The sequence below is a fragment of the Musca domestica genome, unplaced genomic scaffold (assembly GCF_030504385.1).
Source record: "Musca domestica strain aabys unplaced genomic scaffold, Musca_domestica.polishedcontigs.V.1.1 9, whole genome shotgun sequence".
NCBI classification, from domain to species: domain Eukaryota; kingdom Metazoa; phylum Arthropoda; class Insecta; order Diptera; family Muscidae; genus Musca; species Musca domestica.
In genome coordinates, this window is record NW_026712435.1 from 8,053,651 (window position 1) to 8,078,995 (window position 25,345).

Sequence of the window (25,345 nt, forward strand, 5' to 3'; positions counted from 1 at the left end):
GATTATCCAATCATCCGATTTCACATTAAAACCCTTTCTAAGCCTATAAAAAATAAATTGATTTCAATCTATCGGAAATCGATATAGATATGGCTCTCAATACATTCAATAGTAAATATAGATATATTTGCCCCTGTTATCCATTTTTTTGTTAAAACAATTTCAAAATTTATATTTAATCCCAAATATTTTTATACACTGTGGTCAGGGTATTATGTCTTTGAGCATTTGTTTGTAACATGAAGAAGGAAGCGAGATAGACCCATAGTTCCTTTTGATGATCCCCATAGAATCACATTCTGAGTCGATTTACGCATATCCGTCCGTCTGTCCATATATTTTTGTAAACAAAGTAGAGGTCGCATTTATTGTCCGATTGAAAGGAAACTATCCACAAATCAGTTGTTTTACCCATATACAAAGAACGATCTAAATATCTTGTGGAATTCATTCATTCCAGGCTATTCCGATGTTTCTCATTACGTTGCAAATGAAAACAAAACGTATTTTGTACCGGAACTCTTAATTTTATTCTATTGGTAATGAATTAACTTTAAGTTTGTTATTCGGTACATACAGGGTGAGATGAAAAAATTGCAACCAATTTCAGACTGCTGTCATTTCTAAGACACTCTTCCGACAGCTGTAAAAATTATTCCAGTGACAGCTTATTATATTGTTTGCAAAAGTACAAAAGCATTTTGGTGAGAATATCTAGAGTTTTTCGTGATGGAATTCAAGCGTGATAGTGTGATTTCTTTATATTTGACTGGAAAACCACAATCGGCTATCGTTAGAGCACTCCAGCATTTAAATGTGAATAAATCTTTTGTGTCTCGTGCCATCGCTCGTTACCGTGATACTGGTAGCGTAGCCCGACGACAAGGAAGTCGACGGAAGAAAACAGCAACATCAGCAGAAATGGTTGGAAAAGTAAAGAGACGACTTGATCGAAACCCGCGTCGCAATGGCTCGTGAGCTGAACGTATCGCAATATTCCATTCGGCAAATATGGAAAAATGAGTTCGGGGTAAAGCCATTGAAATTTCAAAAAGTGCAAGAACTTACACCGCAACAGAAAGAAAATAGACTCAAAAGCGAAAAGAGTTACTTCGCTTGGCCGAAAGTGGTGAAGTGCCGAATTTGGTTTTCTCCGATGCGAAAACATTCGTTGTCCAGCAATTTGTAAATAAACAAAATGATCGTGTTTACTTGCCAAAGAGGTCACCTGAAAATGTTCACCTTCGGTTGGCCAATTAAGCGCCGGCCATGGTGATGGTGTGGGCCGCCATAACAGCCGATGGTCGTTTTCCGCTCGTATTAATCGATTGTGGCATCAGAATAAAAGCCGAATATTATCGCGAAAATATTCTGGAGGGTATATTAAAGCCTTGGACACTCAAATATTTTGGCCGCAGACCTTATACATTCCAACAGGACTCAGCACGCGCCACCTAAGAATGGTTACAAAATGAGGTTTCTCGCTTCTTTTCCAGCGCACAATGGCCACCAAAATCTCCGGATACCAATTCGTTGGACTATTGTGTCTGGAGTATTTTGGAAAGCAAGGTTGGCACTAAAAAACACCAAAGTGTCGATCACCTCAAGCTAACGCTTCGCCGGGAATGGGCTAAATTACCGCAGAGGAACATTCATGTAGTGTGTGACGGTTTCATTGGCAGTTTAAAGGTTTGAAGGTTCGTGCCAAAGGTGACCAATTCGAACAAATCTAAACTTATTCTAAAATTTGTTGCTGTTTCCGAAATTTTTTGCTTTCATTCAAAAAAAAAAAAAAAATAAATAAATAAAAAAAATGTAAAAATTATGGCGTTTGATTTTTTTGGAGCAGTTTTTTTTTATCTCACCCTGTATAGCATCAAAATTTTGCTGGACACATCTAATTTTGTAATTAAACCAGGTTTGGGTGAGTGATGGAATATTTACCGACCATATTTATCAGAAGTTGGTCATAGGAACGTTCATTCCAGACCGTCGTTCTTTGAGTGTTTTGTAAAATGCTATAATTTCGTTTGGTTCATTTCTTAGAAGTTTAAGTTATGATTTAAATAATTTAGAAATTTTTACATATCAAGCCAATGGATTGCCGAATTCAGGGATGTTGACTTCAACCAAGTATCTACACTGGCGATATATTAATGCATGATTTTTAGTATCCAATATGCATCTAATTCCCTACTATGCACTCCCGTCGAACTGAGTCATTGTTTTCAATACTGCGTAATATGTATTTACAATCATTGTTGTGGATTTTAGGAAGTATCCTAAATCTACGTGAATACATATACCATGAAAAACACTTCAAAGTTTAATATAAACTCGAGCTGTGTCGTCACTTTTTGTGATAACAATTTTTATTTTTTGACACCAAGCAGCATGACTAATAAACAAAAAGCAAAAAAATATTAAAATTATGTCTGAAACAAAACAACTACGAAAAAATATATAAAACTCTGTATAATATTTCATTGTAGAACTAAGAAGGTAAAGTCATGCAATCATATGCTTACAATTTTTTCAAATTTTTAAACTTTGACAACATCTCATTGTCAAAATCTATATTCATCAATCTACTGCATACACACAAAATCAGAGATGGGAAGTGTTTTCTATGCAGTGAAATTTGACAAGGTAAATTACAGCAAATGAAGAGCTGGGAATGCTTATTTGAAATGAGGTTACCTTCATTTCATTCTACCATGGTATAGAATTTATTGAATTATGGGGGACCCCTCACACGTATGAGAGCCAATCGATGCGAAATTAAAAAACAAAAAGTAAAAAATCTGTAAGTTCGGCCGGGCCGAAGTTTTAATACCCTCCACCATTTGGAACGAATTTGGCAATTCTCAAAAACAATAAAATCCGTTAAAAATTCTGTTAAAATCTTACAAAATGAATGTAGCTGTTACAGTAGGGTATATACGACGACATGGACCTGCCATTACAATATTGAAATGCGAAACTTAAAAAAATCGGTGAATAATGTAGCTAAAATCATCAAAATACCGAATATCGGGAGATACCGTTATATTGGAGCTACACGAAGACATGCACAGACAATTTTCTGTCTTAGGCTATAGTATCCATTACGCACTTCAAATACCAAAAGTGAAACAATAAATAATGTCGCTAAAATCAACAAAGAACCGAATATCCGAAGGTACCATTGTATGAGGGCTATATGAAGACCTGGACCTGCACAGACAATTTTTTGTCTTTGTCACATTTGAAACAATTCCAATGAATATTGTTGCAAAAATCATCAAAATACCGAATATCGGGAGGTACCGTTATATGGGAGTTATACCAAAACTTTGACCTACATGGCCACATTTTCAATACCAAAAGTCCTGCAGACATAATATACATTTAGTAAAATAATATCAATCTACTTCAATTCGTTCGGAAGTTAGAGTGATTTCCACAGACGGATAGACGGACGGATATCGCTAAATCGACAAAGAATTTTATGCTGATCAAGAATATGGTGGAGGGTATAAAAATATTGAATTATCAAAGAGACCCAATGCCGAGATTACCAACAGCTCTTCGAAATGGGAATGGATTTCGCTTGGATTACATTGTAATCTTATACAATAAATACGAAATCATTTAGCACGAGATAGCCGAAGCTCCCCAGCGTAAAAGAATCGAGCGACAATAATCGTTATTATAACACGTAGCTTACTTCGAATGTTGGGGGTGTGAAAATGTAAACATGTCTGTCTTCACTAGTGTGCGATAAGGAGCAGAGTTCTGCTTCGCACTACCTTTGTGTAAGTGGATGTGTGCGAAATTGAATTTCCGTACGCACCGTTAACTTCGGCAGCGGCCTGCTCATCGCTGGCAAGAAAGAATAACAACAATGATTACGATTGTAAACCTCTCGCTTTGTGGCCGAATGGCAAATGGGCAAATGGGGTTGTACCCATCTGCCTACCCCAGATCAATGCTGGCCAGTGCTGGTTTTGCAGTCGAAGTTTTTGCTTCGTGCCGAAAAGTCGCAACTTTTATAAGATCACCGAACGTTTGCAACGCGCTCCAACGTTCAATCCAATCACGAAGAGTACACGCTTCGGTGCGCGTGGTGAAGCGCCTAAATCAAAGTTGACAAATTAAGAAAACAAACGTCCAAAATTAGATTTAGAGGTCTGCGAAAAAGATTGATGAGCCGCATTAAAAGTGACAGCAGTGATTGACATCGAAAGAGAGCGATAACGAACGCGATCAAAACAAATTTGAATGTGGTTAACGGTTAGACATGAACTGATAGTGCAGAACAGCGTGTCTTAACAAAAATATATTTTCCGGAAATTTCGTAAGTGTTTTTATGTGAAAACTGTAAGAAAGTGTGCAGATATAGAAGAGATCATCTTCGTTCAGCGGCTGTGTCGATAATATTCAGCAGCCCAGATCAAGTATGCCACAGTTTCTTTACCCATCCAAAAAATTGGACGTAAAATAAATTCACGGATAAATAAAAAATAACGTTTATATCGAATGATGTGGAAACGTTAGCACGAATTATGAACTTTTATAAGTCAGCTAATTGAATTATTTTCTATCAGATCTCTCATTGTGGCGAGGGAGTTGTAAAACTCTTCTCTGGTGTTAATTAAAAAAAAATATTAATTTTGTACTCATACGTATGCTCGAAGAAAACCTCTTTTGATCAAAAAAATAATTCAGCGAATTTGATAGAAAGACAACGCCGAACCGAGATACCAGTAATGACAGCGTGCGACTAAATGGAAATTATTATTGTATCCAAACTACGACAGTTCTTTTTCTAATGGATATGTAGTCTCGGAGTTTGGCAAACATTCTTCTTGTGATGTTATGTCGGAACTATGATTAAATATTTTGGTAGATCCTTTTTGTTCACGAGAAGGAATTGTAAAAGTAAAACTGGGAGTCCTACAGCCTCAAACCTTGTTTTGTAACATTAACAACAATGGAATCTTGAAAATATAAAAAATGCATTTGTTGGAGTGTTGTTCATATTTGAAACTCTTTTCAAGATTTTCCTCTTATAACGGCAATTGAAAATAGATAATATTATTTTTATACCCTCCACCATAGTATGGAGGGTACATTGAGATTGTCATTCCATTTGTAACACCTAGAAATATACATTTTAAACCCCACAAAGTATATATATTATGGATCATTATAAAATTCTATGTCGATTTAGCGATGTCCGTCCCTCTATCCACCTCTCCGTCTGTGGAAATCATTCTAGCTTCTGAACAAATTGAAGTAGATTGATAAAATTTTACTCAAATGTATGTTATGTCTGCAGGACTTTTGGTATTGATAATGGGTCATGATTATTCCCTGGCATTGTTTCAAATTTGGTATTTGAAGTTCATAATGAATAGTACAGCCTAAGATACTGGAAATAAAGCGAGGGCTGTCTGCGATGGTGCTGAGTCCTGTTGGAATGTCCAAGATCCAGAATATTTTAGAGATAGTATTCGGCACTTATTCTGATGCCACGGTCGATTAATACGAGCGGAGAGGGACCGTCGGCTGTTATGGCGGCCCACACCATCACCATGGCCATCGCTTGAGTTCTGGTGGGCAACCGTTGGTGGGCTGATGTTGCTGTTTTCTTCCGTCCACTTCCTTGACGTCGGGCTACGCTACCAGTAATTTTAACAGCTGTCGGACGAGTGGTTTAGAAATGACAGCAGTCGGATGTTGGTTGCAGTTTTTTCATCCCACTCTGTAGGGTATACCTAAATCAGTTGTGAAATCCTGTGGGTAAATATATATATCTAGGATGTAGAAAACACTTCAGATATCTTTTGCAGGTTAAAGATACCTGGATATCCTTAACCCCACCAAAAATCCTTAGTTTTATACATTTTACTTGAAAAAGTGAAATTTTTGATAGTTGCGTAGTTGTGTGGATTGGGTCAAAATGTAATCAATATACAATATGCGATAGAAACATTTAAAGTATATAAATTCTGAAATATGTAAGGTACATGTATTCAAGAGTTACTTTTAACCTTGGCTCCTTTACTAAATAGCAGATCTATATTTAATATTAAATTGGAGCTGAAAAATTGCAAATGCCAATTTTCAGGATGTACCTTTATGTTGGAGATCAAGGCTCTATCTTAATATCGTAATACCAAAAGAAGGACACTAATTGGTTTTGTTCCCTTAAAAAATACCTGACCAAAAAGGCCAACAACAATAAAAACAAGTTGTGTTCCAGTACTTTTTTAGTAGTAAAACTAGCAGAAGAGAGAATAATACGAAAAGCCATTCTCATTTAGGTGTGCTCAAAAAATAAGGGAACGGAAAGTTAGCAGAAATTCGATAAAATGTCAACATTCAAAATTCCAAAAGAAAACAGTCTAAATCGGACTGGTGAAACCTTACTGAATGGACGCCAAAATTTTGCAGCAAGTTGAGTTTAGGGGCTATGCTCGGATCGTTCTGAAATTTTTACCACAGGTAGGTATTTTTAGCCTGATTACGGCAAAGTAATTTTTTGTGGGGGAAATACCCGGTTACCCGGTTATTGGACCCGAAAATTCAGATACAATATTTTATCCGGTTCTACTGAACCGATACCTACAAAAAGGGTATCATTTGAAAGCTTATGAAAATACCTATCCAACAAGGGGTCGCATGATGGTAGATGGATGGAGAATCGTGCTTTTGAGTAATGCAAGAAAATTGATATTTTTTACTAGTACTTTTTGAAAAACCCATAAAAACTCAAAAATGGACCCATTATAGGGTATTAAAATCTGCCTACCTTATAACAGCCAACATTATTACCTTTCTAAAATAGTGTCATACGTGTTGATATCTTTTGTAGTTCCGAAGATATTAGTAATAGAAATCATTAAATTCCAATTTTTTCTCCAGTCAAATGTATCTAACCTCTCTAGCATTTTGAAACAGACGGCCTTCGGCCGGTGCTGAAGTAGCCGGCCTTTGGCCGCGGCTTGGGATTTTCTCCTCTAAGGTATGTCCGACACGGGCTACGCGATCCATAATTTTTCTTAACATTATAGTTGTTGTAAGTAGCCGGACTTCGGCCGGGGCTTGAGATTTTCTCCTCTGTGGTATGTCCAACACCGGCTACGCGATCCATAGTTTTTGTAAACATTGAAAACTTTATATGTAGCCGGCCTTCGGCCGGGGCTTGAGATTTTTTCTTCTGAGGTATGTCCAATACCGGCTACGCGATCCATAGTTTTTCTAAATATTATAATTTTTGTAAGTAGTTTGAATTCGACTTTAAAGACATTATCTTCGGAACTACAAAGCTGTAAGAGATACATATTAGTGGGTGAAAACTCAATTTCATGATTTGCAAGACTAATATCAATACTATAAGAGATATCAATACCAATAGCACCTTTTTGGAAAGGCCAGAGTGTAGGCTACAATGTAGTATGCAGTTTTTAATACCCCATAACGGCTCCATTTTTGAGTTTTTATGGGTTTTTCAAAAAGTACTGGTAAAAATATCAATTTTCTTGCATTTCTCTAGAACCGGTTCTAGTAACCTCATCATGTGACCCCTTGTTGGATAGTTATTTTTATCGGTTCAGTAGAACCGGATAAAAACCGAATATTGTATCTGAACTTTCGGGTTCAATAACCGGGTAACCGGTATTTCCCCAAAAAAAAAATTACCTAGCTGTAATCAGGTTAAAAAGATCTACACGTCGTAAAAATTTCAGGTCAATCCGAGCATAGCCCCTAAACTCAACTTAAGCCGTTTTGTTTTCAGAATGCGTTGAAGAGTATTTAGAGGTGGAGTTTTCTCAAATCCCAACCCCGGAGAAGCTGACATGGTTGGAGGCGCCGGTTAAATTAATGTTAAGTCTGCCAGAAGACTTAATGCCACAAGTTGGGAAGAAAGCCAACCTAAAAAATAAAAAGAAAATGTTCGCAGTAATAAGCAAACATCTTTGATTTTAAGTTTATTTTTTCAATTTACCTTTCACTAATTTTGCACTGTTTTCCAATACGTTTTCTTCGTCTGATTCCTCATTCAGGCAGTCCTCTCCACTCCTGGAATCGTCCAAAAGGAATACATCAGTTGCTCCATATTTTCTCTTTTTGTTTTTTTGCACGACAAATATTAGTTCTTCTTCAGTTTTTAAGTTTATCTTTTTCTTTACATTTGTTGTCACGCGCGAATATTGAAATGTATCAATACATTTTTCAACCTTGTTAGTCCTGCCAATTAAATGTCAAATTTACAATATGCACATTTCTGCTCGGCAAAATTCATGTAGCTAAAACAAGCAGAAATGTGCACCACTCAGCGCCATTTTTTCCCGAGAGAACTGCAAGTTTTGCTAGTTTTTCGAGTACGGGAACGCGTTGTAGCAGAATTAGCACTAATTAGTACTAATTTGTAGGTTCTGGAACACAAATACAATTAGAAAGAATGAGTGCAATTTATGGTGTCGTTAACGAATATTATGAGGTGTTACAAATGAAAGGCTAAAATTAATATACGGTCCATGTTATGACAGATATCACCGATATTTTTGCACATGACCGCCTAAGGCATTCTCTCGTGACCACTGTTTTCTAATTGTCACACGTGCTTAGCAATCGTTTAGTGGGCCTTAAAAAAATGTGTATATACATATATTCTCTTCTAATATCACGAATGACGTCTTTTATGAGAAACGGTTATTTCACAGCATACGAAGTTTATAAACAATTCAGTACTAATTAATGGAATGCCATTGTTTATGGACACTTTCAGGTTCTGTATAAATTCAATTGAACACAACAATACAATACGACAACGTTGAATTTGAGAATTTTTATATTAGATTGAAATCTTATGCACGTATTACATCGGGGTATATGCAAATATTTAACAATTTTTAACTAAAGCCACTACAATGTAAACTTACTATTAGCATGCTACGAGGGCGGTTCGGAAACTTCTTAGCCTATAAATGAAAGAGAATAGTTATTTTTTCAAAAATATTTTTATTTTTCAATATAATTTCCTAAATCTTAAATACACTTAGTAAAACGCTTATCTAGAAATGCTATCCCTTGATTAAAATAGTTTTCCTTAAGGTCTTCAAGATAGTGGTTTACAGCTGTAATTGCATCTTCATTTGAGGTAAAACGCTTGCCAGCAAGGATTTTTTTATACCCTCTACCATAACTAACTCCTCCTCATAAATACTCATGTCAGACCCAACAAAGTATATATATTCTTGATCAGCGTAAAATTCTAAGACGATTTAGCCATGTCCGTCTGTCTGTTGTAATCACGCTATCTTTCGAATAAATTGAGATAGAAGGCTACAATTTTGCACACATATATATTTTGCCTGTAAGTTCGTAAATGGGCCATGTAGGTCCACGTCTTCGTATAGCCCCCATATAACGGTACTCCCGATATCCGGTATTTTGATGATTTTAGCGACATTATTTACCGGAATCGTTTCAAATTTGGTATTTGAAGTTCGTAATGGATACTACATCCAAAGTCAAAAAGTGACCCAAGTAGGTCCACGCCTTCGTATAGCCCCCATATAACGGTACCCCCTATATTCGGTATTTTGATGATTTTAGCTACATTATAAAAAGATTTTTCTTCAAGTTTCGCATTTAAATATTGTAATAACTTATGACAAAAGTTGCCTATGCAGGTTCACGTCGTCGTATAGGCATTCGGTATTTTTAAGATTTTAACAGAATTTTAAACGGATTTTATTTGTTTTTTTTGGAAATTGCCAAATTTGTACCAAATGGTGGAGGGTATTTAAAGTTCGTACCCGGCCGAACTTACAGCTTTTTTACTTGTTAGATTTGGAAACAAGTAATAGTCACTGGGAGCTAAATCAGGAGAATAAGGTGGGTGCTTGACCACCCACCTTATTCTCCTGATTTAGCTCCCAGTCGTACTATAATTCGTTAATTTTAGCCATTGTTAAAACACTCTTGGTGCGTTGTCTTGATGAAACAAAAAATGTTGTGTTGTAAGCCAGGACGAATTTATGCATTTAATTGATCCAAATGGTTGCCATAGTTCTCTGAATTTATTCTTTTACCCTTTTGCAGATAGTCAGTCGGTAAAATACCTTTGAAGTCTCAAAAAAAACCGTTGTCATAACCTTACCAGCCGATTGAATTGTTTTTGACCTCTTTGGGGCACTTCCTCCAGTTTCAGTTCATTGTGTAGATTGTTCTTTTGTCTCTGGAGTATAGTGGAGGATCCGTGTCCCATCAACAGTTATGAAACAACGCTTAAAATCCATTTTATTTCGCTTAAAACGATCCAAACAATCTTGAGAAATGTTCATTCTTATGCGGCTTTGGTCGACTGGTAACAAATACGGCACCCATCTTGCGGAAAGCTTTTTCATCTGTAGTTCTTCATGCAAAATTAAATGGACTCGATCATTTGCGATGCTCATGATATTTGCAATTTAAGGCACTTTCATTCATCGATCATTTAATACCATATCATGCACTTTGGCTACAATTTATGTTGTTGTTGCTGTTTTCGTTTCACCTTCAATGCTTGTACGACCACCTTTAAATTCAGCAACCCAATTTGTTACTCTTGCATATGAAGAAGCACTTTCACCTAACACATTCACCATATCATTATGAATTTCTTGTCCCGATAAACCTTTTTTATGGAAATATTTAACGACAGTACACATTTCTAATTTTTTGGTGTAAAAATGCGGACGCGTTTTTTGAACAACTATTTCTATATGAAGGAGTTGCCAGATCGAAACAAAATTTAACATGTATTCATAACAGAGATGGAAGTTTCCACAACACTTAACTTTTTTCTCTTTATGCCGCGCTTTTTGTGCTAGGCTAAGAAGTTTCCGAACTGCCCTCGTGATACTATCATAACTTATAGATATCTTTGGAACCATATCACCCGGAAATAAATATTAAAGACATTCATAAACTCTTACATAAAGATTTAAATTATCTGAAGTATGAACCTTCGCCATGATTAAACTGCGATCGTTAGTTCAGACCCCCTCCAGTCGGTCAGTACCAATCAATTACATTTATGTTGCCTCAATTGAAGGCAACTTATTAATTGCACAAATTCAACTTTGTGTTTCAATGTTAGTTTTTTTTTGGTTTGTGGCAGCAAGGTAGCAAAGTTAAGGCCAAGTTAAGTGGATTTCATGCAACGATTACTTTGCAATGCCTACGAGTTGGTAGTCGTCATATGAATGGCTATGTCGACTATCGTGTCTGAATTTATTGAAGCAACGGAATTCTGCAGGCACCAAACTTTGTCGGGGTGTGAATGAACCATGCATTGCATTGGCGTATCAAGAGCGTCCAATAACATATGCATTCTGAACACTTAACACAACTGTAATTCAGAAAATGCCTTTAACCGGAAATTATAATGCGTTCTAGAAAATACCACATCACGGGGTGTTAATAACGCAAAATATACACTGTTTATAATATTTTTTTGTGTTATGATTTGGAATTCCTGTACTTTAAAATCGTCTTCGTCTTTTTTAGGATTTTTCTTCCAAATCCGTTCCAATATTACCACTTGTGTTGTAAATAATTCCTTTAGGTTCATCCACAGTAGAAGAATACAGGTGGATGCTTTAACGCTTTGGAACATTGATATATGAAAATTTTAAAATGTTCTGTCAAAAATAAGTAGATTTTTATTTCTTTTCTTCTACGACGCAAATCGGAGGTTGTTATAATATGAATTTTTCAACAATTTTTACAAGATTTTACTAATTTTTCATTCAATATTTTCAATTCCAAAATCAGTTTGACAGTTCATTGTCTCAGCAGCTGTGTCGATGCGACAACCTGTATGGGTTACTTAAAGAAGCTGATGGATTTTCCAATGTTAAACCCTTTGTTTCAAATGATGCGATAATTTCAGCAATTGAAAACATTGAATTATTATAAAATTTTGTTCAATAATATATTTCAGATATCTGTTTTAAAATACGTTTTTCAAAAAGCAAAGATGTAGGGTAACATTAACTGGAAAACATGCAAACTATCAGAATTCTTACGAGAATGGTGGATAATAAGGAATACATAAAAATACACCAGTAAAGAAGAGTCAAAAGTCGGCCGGGGCCGACTATATGATACCCTACACCACCATGCATATTTAGTAGAGCCCCCGTAACAAAAGAATTTATTTGTAGTAGATCACCCCACCTATCAACATTTGGCTTTAGAGCAGTTATAACATGGTTTCAGAGGGAACTAATATATGGGAGGCATATCCAATTCCGAATCGATTGTCACTAAATTTGACTGAGACATTTTTATCTTTCATCACTCGTGAACGATTACATTAAAATAAATATATGTCGGAGCCGAGTTTCATCTAATATAAACGTACGTCCCGAAAATCACTCCATTAGGGCTGATATTAGTCATTATTTGCATAATAAACCTGATATCGGATTAAGGATATATATGGGATCTAGATAAATTTGGTAAATATTTTTCTGAGCTCTATAAGATATGTTACACCAAATATCATTCTCGTGAAGTGTATACTACGAATGTGAGGGACTTAAAGCCCCAAATCGGATGAAACCTATATATGGAAACTAAAGCTATATCTGAACCGATTGTCACCATATTTGATGTACCTGCTTCTAGACTAAATTCGGTCGCATGTGCAAAAATGCATGCCATTTGCCAAAATTCAGGCCATTTGGTGCCCAATTAACCCGAAATCGGTTGAAGATAAATTAAATTTCATTTCAATCGGATAATAAATGCGACCTGCATTTTGTTCACAAGAATACATGGACAGACGGATGGACTGACATACATAAATGGTCAAAGAAAGTGATTCTAAAAAGATCCTCAAAAGTAGGTATGGGTCTTTCCTCCTTCTCCATTTAAGAAACAAATACAAAATACCCTTACCACAAATTTTAGAATAAGTTTAGATTTGTTCGAATGGGTCCCCTCATTTTGCGTGCTGAGTGCGATTGTGCTGAGTCCTGTTGGAATATCCAAGGTCTGTGGGCAAAATGCGTATCCAAGGCTTTAATACACCCTCCAGAATATTTTCACGTCATTTATTCTGATGCCACGGTCGATTAATACGAGCGGAGAGCGACCATCGGCTGTTATGGCGGTCCACACCACACCGTGGCCGGCGCTTGAGTTCTGGTGGCCAACCAAAGGTGCACATTTTAATCTGACCTCTTTGGCAAGTAAACACGATCATTTTGTTTTTACAAACTGCTGGACAACGAATGTTTTCTCATCGGAGAAAACCAAATTCGGCAGTTCACCACTTTCGGCCAAGAGAAGTAACTCTTTAACTCTTTTGAGTCTATTTTTCTCAGTTGCGGTGTAGGCTCTTGTACTTTTTTGGAATTTCGATGGCTTTACCCCGAGCTCAGTTTTCAATATTTGCTGAATGGAATGGCTCACGAGCTATTTTTCGGCCACTGCAACGCGGTTTTCGATCAAGTCGCTTCTTTACTTGTCGAACCATTTCTGTTCATGTTGCTGTTTTCTTCCGTCCACTTCCTTGACGTCGGGCTAGGCTACCAATATCACGGTAACGAGCGATGGAACGTGACATAAAAGATTTATTCACATTTAAATGCTGGAGGGCTCTAACGATAGTCACTTGTGGGTTTCCTGCCAAATATAAAGAAATCACACTATCACGCTGGAATTCCAACACGAAAATTACCAACATGGATTGAAAATTCAATTTAATGCAGAAGCTGCTGGATCTCGGTTGCTTTGAGAACGTTTAATCACAATATGGTTGAATAAGCAAGAGACTGTGAAGTGAGTGGTCGCCACAAATCATAGTCTTTCACGAGAGAGCGAGGGACATATGCTGCCCCAATCATTCTTACACAGTATGCAGTTTTTTATCGGCAACGTGGATTTTCCCGTATTTAGCAGCGACTGAGTTCTTCACAAGGAGATATCCGGCCAAATTATTTTTGATACATTGAATTTTGTTTATTTTGTGGATTGTGCGCTATATTTATTAATTCGTTAGTTTTCTTCTTTCCTTCAAAAAATATCCCTACCATACCTAGTATAGAGGGTACATTGACTTCGTCGACCAAACAAAGTATATATATTCTTGATCAGCGTAAAATTCTAATACGATTTAAGCCTCATCCGTCCGTCCGTCCGCCCGTCTGTTGTAATAACGTTAGAGTTCAAACGATCATACTTTTGTCTACAGGCAAATCAAGTTCGAAGATGGTCCACGATATCGAATAGCCCCCATTAATTATAACCCCCCATATTCGGTATTTTAATGATATTAGCGACATTATTCACCGGAATTATTTAAAATTTTGTATTTAAAGTTCGTAATGGGTACTACAGCCCGGCCGAATTTAACTTCTTTTTTACTTATTTGAATTACAGGTGGAATGTGTGCAGTGTTTTTTTCAAGCATTTTAATAAATATTCGTTTTTTTTTTCTTTCATTTCAGACTCCAACGATTAACACTGCCTTCGATGACGATACATTGCTGAATCCCGGTTCAAACACTACTGAAAGCAATTTCCTCAAAGACTTCAAAGTCTGAGTTCCAGAGTTCAAAAGCTCAGTCCACCGACTCTAAAGATAAGAAAATGGTCCTGCCATTCGGCCTAGGTTCGGATGGACACCATAATCCGGATGGCAGTGCAGACGGCAAGAACAAGGCGGCCACTAGTACGGCCGGTGGTGGCGGCGGTGATAGCAGCAGCAATACTGCAACTAGCAATACTAACCGAACAGTGGCCTATGCACCCACGGCGCCACCCTACTTTGGGCGGGCGCACACAAATGTGTCGACCGGTGTACCCGTAATTCCGTGTCCCTACATTGACTTCATAATTGTCAACGGCGACGATCGCTATATGATACGGTGCGAACGAAAAGCCGTACTGGAGAATAGCGTGGAGCTGGCCAAACTGATCCATGCCGGCCCCAACAGCGGACGCAAAGGTGATAATCATTTTCAGATCTCAAATGTAGATAAACATGATTTCGAACTTGTCATACGATTTTTGGAAACAAAATTTGTCAAATATCGTGATCATTTGCATATATTGAAAATCCTTGAATTGGCTGACCGATACAATTGTCCCGATTTGGTATGTTCCATTTCAAATGATGAGATTTGCTTGTCGCTACCCACTAGAAATTATTCAGTTTATTCTTCTCTTTCTCTCCCTCTCCCATTTTCCGCTGATTCTGTTTCGTCTTCCCACTGATTCGTGAATATCAGATTATACACTGCATTCGAGAATTGGATCTGCAGCTGAGCAGTGCAACGGTGATCGATGTGTTTCGGGCTCTGTGGTTCTACCAGGGCATCACGCCGACCAATCCCCATCAGATCGGCTCGGTTATAACGACACAGGAGTTGGCCTCGAAGAAGAGCAAACGCAAGGCCCACCAGCAAGCCGTTATGAATTCAACAAGTGCCAATCCAAATTCCGCTCCGAGCACAAACTCAACACAGATACCCGCCCCAAACCCGAATCCCTTCACAACCGAAGACTACGGAGTTGCCTTGCTGCACAACGCACTGCAACTCATTGACATGCATGCGGAACTGATACTCAGCAAACCGGAAATGAGTGAATTGCGTTTTGAGGAGTTGGAAATGATTGCGAAACGCGAAGCCTTGCAACTGAGCACAGAACTGACACTTTTCACCTGCCTAGCCGACTGGAGCATAGCGGAGTGTAGCCGTAAAAAAATCGATGCGACAGCGGAAAATCGTCGTCGTGTTCTGGGGCCACTCTGTTTGACGCCACGTTACTGTCTGATGACAGCTGCTGAGTTTCGTAAAGCGTGTGACCGTGTGGAACTATTGAATCCCCTAGAGACGTCCTTAGTTAGTGACGCCATTGAAGGTATTTTAAAAGTCTAAAATCGGTTACTTCATACTAGAGCGTACATTAAGTTTGTCATTCCGTTTGTAACACCTCAAAATATACATTTTAGACCCCACTTATTCTTGATCAGCATAAACTTATATGTCGATTTAGCAATGTCTGTTCGTCTGTGGAAATCAACCTAGCTTCCCAACGAATTGAAGCAAGTTGTTATAATTTTGCACAGATGTTTGTTTGTTCTGCAGAACAAAGGTTTACGTTTTGGTACTGTCCACATATAACGGTACCTCCTCCAAAGCCGTATTTTGATTATTTTTGGGATATTATTCACCGGAATCGTTTCAAATTTCATACTTGCTGTTCGTAACGGATACAACAGCCTGTAACGAAAAATTGCCTATGCAGGTCACGGTCTTCGTATATCCCCCATATAATGTTACCTCCCTTTATTTGGTATTTTGATGATTTTAGAGACATTTTTCACCGTAATTCTTTAAATTTGAAATTAATTCTGCAGGTCCAAGTATTTGTACAGCCCCCATATAACAGTACCTCCCCATATGCGGTATTTTGTTGATTTTAGCGGCAGTATTCAACAGAATTGTTTCAATTTTCGTATTCGAATATTGTAATGACCTATGACAAAATTTACTTATACAGATCCACTTCTTCGTTTAGAACCTAATATAACGGTAACTCCCTATATTCAGTATTTTTATGATTTTGACAGTATTTTTCAACGTATTTTTTTAATTTCCAACTTCCTACCAAGTGGTGGAGGGTACGCAAAGTTCGGCCCGGTCGACTAACTACTTTTTTACTTGTTTGCTAGTGAAATCGGTTGGTAAAAAAGTGTTTCAAATGGCGAGTCTATAGTATCGGTTTTCTGTTAAATTTGTTGTGAGTGTCAAATACCAAATTAGAAAAATCTGCTAAAAATGTGGCTAAAATCACCAAAATACCAAATATTCGGAGGTACCGCTCTACGAGTGATAAAATAAGTAATGAGCCTATTCCAGCAGACTTCTATCATAGAAGACAGATCCTATTACAAACTCTACAAGCCAAATTTTTGAATTCCCTTGCAAAATGTGGCTAAAATCATAAGAATACCAAATAAGCCAAATACTGAATCATGGACAAAATGTGAGTTTATGTAGGCAACGATCTACCACAGGATGCGGAACCCTAAGTACTGAATTGTAAACAACTCTGTTAGAAAATGAAATCTAAATCGTAAAAATACGGAATATCGGGAGGTAACGTTACGAAAACGTGGACCGACATGGTCCATTTGTAAACTTCCTACTCACAAAGATAGCGTGATTACAACAGACGGACATCGCTAAATTGACATAGAATAATATGCTGATCAAGAATATATATACTTTGCTGGGTCTAACATTGGTATTTCGAGGATCATGGTGGAGGGTATAAAAATATAAAATGATTTTGTGATATCTCTAAAGAGATTCCTTCGTAATTATAATCGACAATATTTGTTGTACTTCTATTTCATTTAGGTAAAAAACTGAAGAATTTAACACCCGAACAAAGTCAATTAATGGACAAGTTTCGAACGGCACGACCAGAGTTTGCCAAAATGCCGATACATCTGAGCGATCGCAGCAATCCGAAAAACTATCCGAAAAAGATGAGACGAGCTGAAAAGGGTGTCACCGAAGAGGGATGCTGGGAGAACTTTGGTCTGAACTGTCTGGCAGTGTTTGCGTGTATTTTCGATTGAGAATAAATTCTCCATTAGAGAAAGAGAGAGTTAGGGTATTGGAGATGACTGCAATACCTTGTACGATTTTTCCAGTGAAACATCAATGTGAAGTCTTGACCCATGGACGTTAGATTTAGCATTCACATCGACTTTAAGTTCATCAACCCATCCATCCATGCATCCTTTTGAGTACTTCTAATTTCAGTTTTCATTACTATTTTCAGACACAAGTACTTACAATCATGTTCACACTCCCACACCTTCACTCATGTATTTCCTTCCATCTCACCGTAGCCCATGGACAACCCAGTGCAATACCCTACATATGGTATTTTATAAATTCATTTATGTAAACTGATCAAGCAACATGCATTCGAGATTAAGCAGCGAATCTGGATTTGTTTCGGAATCTGAGTATCTGTTACGTTTCAAATTAAATCAATTCGTTATATTTGTTAGAAATGAGTTTTTATTGAAATATTTAATCTACATTGTTGAGATGTTGACTCCAACGAGTCTGTGCTTTATTTTCTAGTCAAATTTGTTATGTGTTTTCAAACACACACCCACACTCGCACACGCCTGACATCCAGTATCACAATGGCATACAAACATATTCAAGTTTATTTAGTCTAGCAAATATTGTTATTCCATTATTTTGTTAATAATTTATTTTGATAAATGAAACCTCGTTTAGCGATCGACATAAATGCAGGAGAATGAATGGAAGAGGAAACAGATTGAATTCGAGGTCAAGTTATATTTACAAGTCCTCGCACAATACGAATGCAGTTAAGCGAACACATTTGGAGTCAAAATACATTTTAGCCATATTAATAATGTCAATACACAAATATACACATATACTTACTTATATCATATACCCACACACACACACTCACACACTTGCATACATTTATTGTATTAGAACATACAGAGAATTTAGTTACAAGGAATTAATAAAAAACAAACATTTTGTAAATAAAATTCTTATTGAGCTTTCAAAACGATGTTATTTTTTGGTTTTCGGGAATTTAAAACTGATTCATCGTATTTTGAATAGTCCGTAAACAGATGGGGAAAAAGAAACGAAAAATGAAAGGTGAGTGTGAAATAAAGGAGTTAAATAAGACCCCTCCTAAAAACAAAATTTTCTTTCCTTTCTTTAGAACAAGAAAAATTAGACAATTTTTAGAAGGTAAAGAAGTGAGTAATTTTCTCGTTTGAATATTTCAACAAATTACGATTCCTTCGGCACTTTCTTCTTCAAAAAGTATTTCTAAAGGCATTTTTGAAAACAAACCTTCTTTAACCATTTTTAACCATTAATTATTAATTTATTAATTAATTAATTTATAATTTTGCCTTACCCCCTGGTAAACATTACCATCGTTCTCCCCCTAACAAACAAACGTTGTTTTTATAAAAACAACAATAAAGAGATTAAGCCTGACCATTTTGCAACAACAAAATACTATGGTATCCCGAACAAACAAGCCAACACTTTTCTATTTATAGACAAGGCACGGTCGACGAGGGAGCATAACTTACATGGTTATGCTACTTCGTTTATGTAAAACGAAAGCATAACAAGTGGAGAAAGATGAAAATGTTTATAAGTGCGGTTGTAAGATTTAGAAGATTTTCTAAAAGAATTTTAGTTTTATGCAATTCTTTGGTTCCTCTTCTATTGAGCTTACAATCTCGTCACTTGGGTAAAAAAAGTTTTTTGTCATAGAAGTTATTTTCAAAATAACTTCTGGGGAGAATATTCCAGACAAAAAACTAGGGAACTGATGAGGATTGGTGGCTCTTTCCGAAAACTAGGTATTTCCTGCCTTACCCCCTTGTAAACATTGCCGTCGTTCTCCATTAATAAACAAATATTGTTTTTATAAAAAAAAAAACAATAAAGGGATTAAGCCTGACCATTTTGCAACAACAAAATTAATAAATTTTTCTATTATTTTGATCGAATTATCACAACAATTCGACAATTCAGAGACAGCTGGCACGACAAGCGCACATTCTAAATTTAGATTTTTTTGTGTAGACCAGCAGTAATAAAGATAATTTTTTAAGGGTGAGACGAAAAAACTGCAACCAACTTCAGACTGCTGTCATTCATAAGCCACTCGTCCGACAGCTGTTAAAATTATTCCAGTGACTGCTCATTTTATTGTTTACAGCCGTACAATAGCATTTTGTTGAGAGTTTCCAAAAAAAAAAAAATTAATCGTGGTGGAATTCAGGCGTGATAGTGTGATTTCTTTATATTTGGCTGGAAAACCACAACTGGCTATCATTAGAGCACTCCTGCATTTAAATGTGACTAAATATTTTGTGTCTCGTACCATAGCTCGTTACCGTAATACTCGTAGCGTAACCCGACGTCAAGGAAGTGGACGGAAGGAAAGAGCAACATCAGCAGAAATGGTTTGAAAAGTGAAGAAGCTTGATCGAAGTCCTAGTCGCAGTTGCCGAAAATTGGCTCGTGAGCTGAACATATCGCAAGATTCCATTAGGCAAATATTGAAAAATTAGCTTGGGGTAAAGCCATTGAAATTCCAAAAAGTGCAAGAACTTACACTGCAACAGAAAGAAAATAGACTCAAAAGAGCAAAGAGTTGCTTCGCTTGGGCGAGAGTGGAGAACTGCCGAATTTGGTTTTCTCCGATGGGAAAACATTCGTTGTCCAGCAGTTTGTAAACAAATAAAATGTGTTTACTTGCCAACTCAGCACGCGTCACCCAAGAGTGGTTACAAAAGGAGATTCATCGCTTCATTTCCAGCGCACAATGGCCACAAAAATCTCCGGATACCAATCCGTTGGACTATTGTGTCTGGAATATTTTGGAAAGCAAGGTTGGCACTAAAAAATACCAAAGACCTCAAGCAAGCGCTTTGCCGGGAATGGGCCAAAATACCGCAGAGTAACATTAGGGCAGCGTGTGACGGTTTCATTGGCCGTTTGAAGGCCATGATTTGTGCCAAAGGTGACCAATTCGAACAAATCTAAACTTATTCTAAAATTTGATGCTATTTCCGACATTTTTGCTTTTATTCAATAAAACTAAAAAAATATAAAAATCATGGCGTTTGACTTATCTATCTATATATCTCTTCATGTTTAATTCGCTACAAAAACTGCAGATTTTGTTGATGCATACCTCGCAATAGACATTTTCAATACACCCGAATTTGAATATTTTTGAACAAATTTTTTTATTATTGAAAGGAATACACCCACATATGCCATGGGTGACCAATTCAAACAAATCTACTTATTCTAAACTTTGATGCTGTTTCGCATAGCCCCCATATAACGGTACCCCCCGATATTCGGTATTTTGATGATTTTAACGACATTATTCACGGGAATTGTTTCAAATTTGGTATTTGAAGTTCGTTATAGGAACTACAGTCTGTGACAGAAAATTTTCTGTGCGGGTCCAGGTCTTCGTATAGGCCCCATATATCAGTACCTCCCTATATTCGGTATTTTCATGATTTTAGCGACATTATTCACCGGAATTGTTTGAAAATTGGTATTTGAAGTTCGTAATGAATACTACAGTGTAAGATAGAAAATTGTCTGTGCAAGTCCATTTCTTCGTATAGCCCCCATATAACGGTACCTTCTGATATTCGGCATTTTGGTGATTTTAACGACATTATTCACGGGAATTGTTTCAAATTTGGTACTTGAAGCTCAAAATGTATACTACACCCTAAGACAGAAAATTGTCTGTGCAGGTCTACGTCTTCGTATAGCCCCCCTATAACGGTACCTCCCTATATTGGGTATTTTGATGATTTTAGCGACATTATTCACCGGAATTGTTTGAAAATTGGTATTTGAAGTTCGTATTGAATACTACAGTCTGTGACAGAAAATTGTCTGTGCGGGTCCAGGTCTTCGTATAGGCCCCATATATCAGTACCTCCCCATATTCGATATTTTGACGATTTTAGGTACAATACCCACCGAAATTGTTTGAAATGTGGTATTTGAAGTTCGTAATGGATGCTACAGCCTGTGACAGAAAACTGTCTATGCTGGTCCAGGTCTTTGCACAGCTCCAATTTAACGGCACCTCCTTATATACGATATTTTGATGATTTTAGCTACATTATTTACCGTTTATTTCAAGTTTCCAATTTGAATATGGTAATGGCTTATGAAAAACAATGCCTATGTATGTCCACTTCGTATAGACCCCAATATGACGGCTATATTCGGTATTTTAAAAATTTTAACAGAATTTTTTAACGATTTTATTTTTTAAAAATTTCCAAATTCGTTGCAAATGGTGGAGGGTATTAAAAGTTCGGCCCGGCCGAACTTAGTGCTTTTTAACTTGTTGAAAATTGCCAAATTTGTATTTAATGGTGAAAGGTATTCAAGGTTTGGCCCGACCTAACTTACAGCTATTTTACTTGTTTTTTATACCCTCCACCATACTATGGAGGGTATATTAATTTTTTCATTCCGTTTGTAACTCCTCGAAATACTCATGTCAGACCCATCAAAGTATATATATTCTTGATCAGTGTAAAATTCTAAGACAATTTAGCCATGTCCGTCTGTCTGTCTGTCTGTCTATCTGTTGTAATCACGCTATCTTTCGAACAAATTGATATAGAAGACTAAAATTTTGCACACATGTATATTTTGCCAGTAGACAGGTTAAGTTCGTAAATGGGCCATGTAGCTCCAAGTTATCATATAGCCCCCATATAACGGTACCTCCCGATATTCGGTATTTTGATGATTTTAGCGACATTATTTAACGGAATTGTTTCGAATTTGGCGTTTGAAGTTCGTAATGGATACTACAACCTAAGACAGAAAATTATCTGTACAGGTCCACATCTTCGCATAGCCCCCATATAACGGTACCCCCCGATATTCGGTATTTTGATGATTTTAGCGACATTATTTAACGGAATCGTTTAAAATTTGGTATTTGAAGTTCGAAATAGATACTGCAGCATAAAACATAAAATGGGCCATGTAGGTCCACGTCTTCGTATAGCCCTCATATACCGTACATTTTTAACGGATTTTATTTATTTTTTTTTTTTTTTTTGGAAATTGCCAAATTTGTGCCAAATAGTGGATGGTATTAAAAGTTCGGCCCGGCGGAACTAACAGCTTTTTTACTTGTTTTATTTATTCTTGGGTCAAATTTAGTAACTCAAATTTCACCGTCTTCCTGTCAACCTATTAATCTGAAATTTTATATACACTTTGGATTTTGGTGACAATACAATTATGACAATTATGTTTATTCATTATCATTATAAATTCAAGATGGCGGTCGCTACAAAATTGCGGGTAACGTAGGTTTTATTAATCCCATCAATATGGGCATCAAATGAAAGTGCTCAACCAGTAGAATACACTGTACTATATAAAATTACAATCCCACGAGTAAAACTGCCTGTCCGCGAAAACCGTACTGCCCATAGAGGTCACTAAATTTCACGATTTTAACAAATGGAATAATTCGGCACAGTAATCGTTGTTTCGCCTGTGTCACAACTCTGCTCTATTGAATTTATACAGAAGTAATGGTGCTCGCATTTACAAAATAATAGCGCAGAATTAGCTGGTACATTCCACACGAAATGCAGACAATGTGGATATAGCTAATATAATACCAGCTGATATCAACAAAACTGAGGGTTTACCAGCGGAACTTGAAATATTTGTGGGGCAAAAGTTTCAAAGGGATTAGTAAATGGCGTTATAGGCTACATCCACGAAATCGTTTGGCCTCAATTTCGTCGAACTCAGATGTATGCAACAGATGTTCCTTCCGTCCGAATTGATTTCGCAAGAGACGGATTATATCTTATACACCCGAAAGCTATACAGTTTGCAGCTGAGTACAATTACGGGACGACTGAAAGAAGAATGTTGCCTTTAATACTACCATGGGCTTCTACAATACATAAAATGCAGGGCAGCACTGTGGATCACGCAGTCGAATACTTAGGTGTGAAACTGTTTGAAGAAGGTCAAGCCTATGTGGCTCTTAGTAGAGTAAGATCTTTGCAGGGACTACGTATAGAGGAGTTGGACTGCAACAAACTAACGGGCAAGAAACCTTGCAATGATGAAGCACTAAATGAATTAAACAGAATGCGAAATAAAAACTAGGAAATGAAAAAAAAAATAAGTTAAAAGGTTTTGTGTTAAACATACATGGCAAGATTTAAGATAAATGTACTAAAAACCAAAAAATAATAAAATAGATACAGACGTGGGAATTAAAAACATAGGCATAGACTAGACTAAAATAAAAGCGTGAAGCACGTCAATTCTCTAAAAGTTACCAACCTATATGAAATCTACTTTATTTGTGTAATTACGAACTACAATTCTTAATAAGTTTTGATCTGTCGAATCAAAATTTTCCATTGTTTTGGCAAAGCCAACAGAATCGTCTTTACTGTCAAAATAAAATTTTTGAAGTAAATTATACATGATGCTTCGAAAACTGTATGATTCGCTTGCTAAAACAGTAAGAGAGATTTGTTTTGTAGTAATTAAATGCTTTCATAAAAAAATAACGTAAGCAAGATGGCAAACTTAAAAAAATCTTAAAGTTTCCATTTAAATGTCAATTACTGTATATAAAAAAGTGGATCTATCTGAATAATTTTTACTACAAGGGTTATTGTCTATTAAAACAAATTCGTGGGTAAATGTGACTAGGACTACTAACATATCGAATATCGGAGGGTACCGTTATATAGAAACCGTTGACATTATGAAGTACAAATACCAAATTTTATAAGGAAAGGAACAAAAATATACGAATATCGCGAGGTTCCGTTATATGAATGCTACATCAAAAATTGAACCAATATATCTCATTTTCAATGCCAACCATTCTAGATACAACACAATACAAGCTACGTATGGTGCTAAAACTCTACGGCGATTTCAACAGCAGGGTAGACAGACGGACATCGTTAGACTTAGAATTTTGTGCTGATCATGAATATATATACTAAAATTTATATTTTGAGGTGTCACAAATGGAATGACAAATTTAATATACCCTACATAATGAAAAACTCGTTACACCGAGTACTTCAGGTGAAATAAAAAAAAACGCCATAATTTTTACTTTTTTTTTAATTTTTATTGAATGAAAGCAAAAATGTCGGAAATATTTAGCATCAAATAAGTTTAGATTTGTTCGATTTGTTAGTTGGTCCATTCACACCCTCCAGTATATTTTGCGATAATATTCGGCATTTATTCTGATGCCACGGTCGATTAATACGAGCGGAGAGCGACCATCGGCTGTTATGGCGGCCCACACCATCACCATGGCCGGCTCTTGAGTTCTGGTCGCCAACCGAAGGTGCACATTTTCAGCTGACCTCTTTGACAAGTAAAAACGATCATTTTATTTGTTTACAAACTGCTGGACAACGAATGTTTTCTCATCGGAGAAAACCAAATTCGGCAGTTCACCACTTTCGGCCAAGCGAAGCGACTCTTTAGCTCTTTTGAGTCCATTTTCTTTCTGTTGCGCTGTAAGTTCTTACACTTTTTGGAATTTCAATGGTTTTACCCTGAGCTTATTTTTCAATATTTGCTGAATGGGATATTGCGATATGTTCAGGTCACGAGCCATTTTTCTGCCACTGCGACGCGGGTTAAGATCAAGTCGTCTCTTTACTTTTCGAACCATT

The 25,345-nt window shown here is 36.7% G+C and overlaps 1 protein-coding gene across 3 annotated transcripts in view; it reads left to right on the top strand.

Annotated features, from left to right (window-relative positions):
* LOC101897225 (uncharacterized) overlaps positions 1-18,633 on the top strand; it is a 44,237-nt gene extending 25,604 nt beyond the window's left edge. The window contains exons 1-4 of one of the 3 annotated variants that reach the window (XM_005183182.4): positions 3,981-4,339; positions 14,499-15,147; positions 15,282-15,915; positions 17,421-18,633. In XM_005183182.4, coding sequence (XP_005183239.1) covers positions 14,641-15,147; positions 15,282-15,915; positions 17,421-17,644 — 1,365 coding nt within the window. In that variant the 5' untranslated portion in view covers positions 3,981-4,339; positions 14,499-14,640 and the 3' untranslated portion in view covers positions 17,645-18,633. Of the gene's footprint in view, positions 1-3,980; positions 4,340-4,415; positions 4,440-14,498; positions 15,148-15,281; positions 15,916-17,420 lie in introns of those variants that run through there. The other 2 variants (XM_059131658.1, XM_005183181.4) reach the window with 2 other exon arrangements.
* The last annotated feature ends 6,712 nt before the right edge of the window (positions 18,634-25,345 follow it).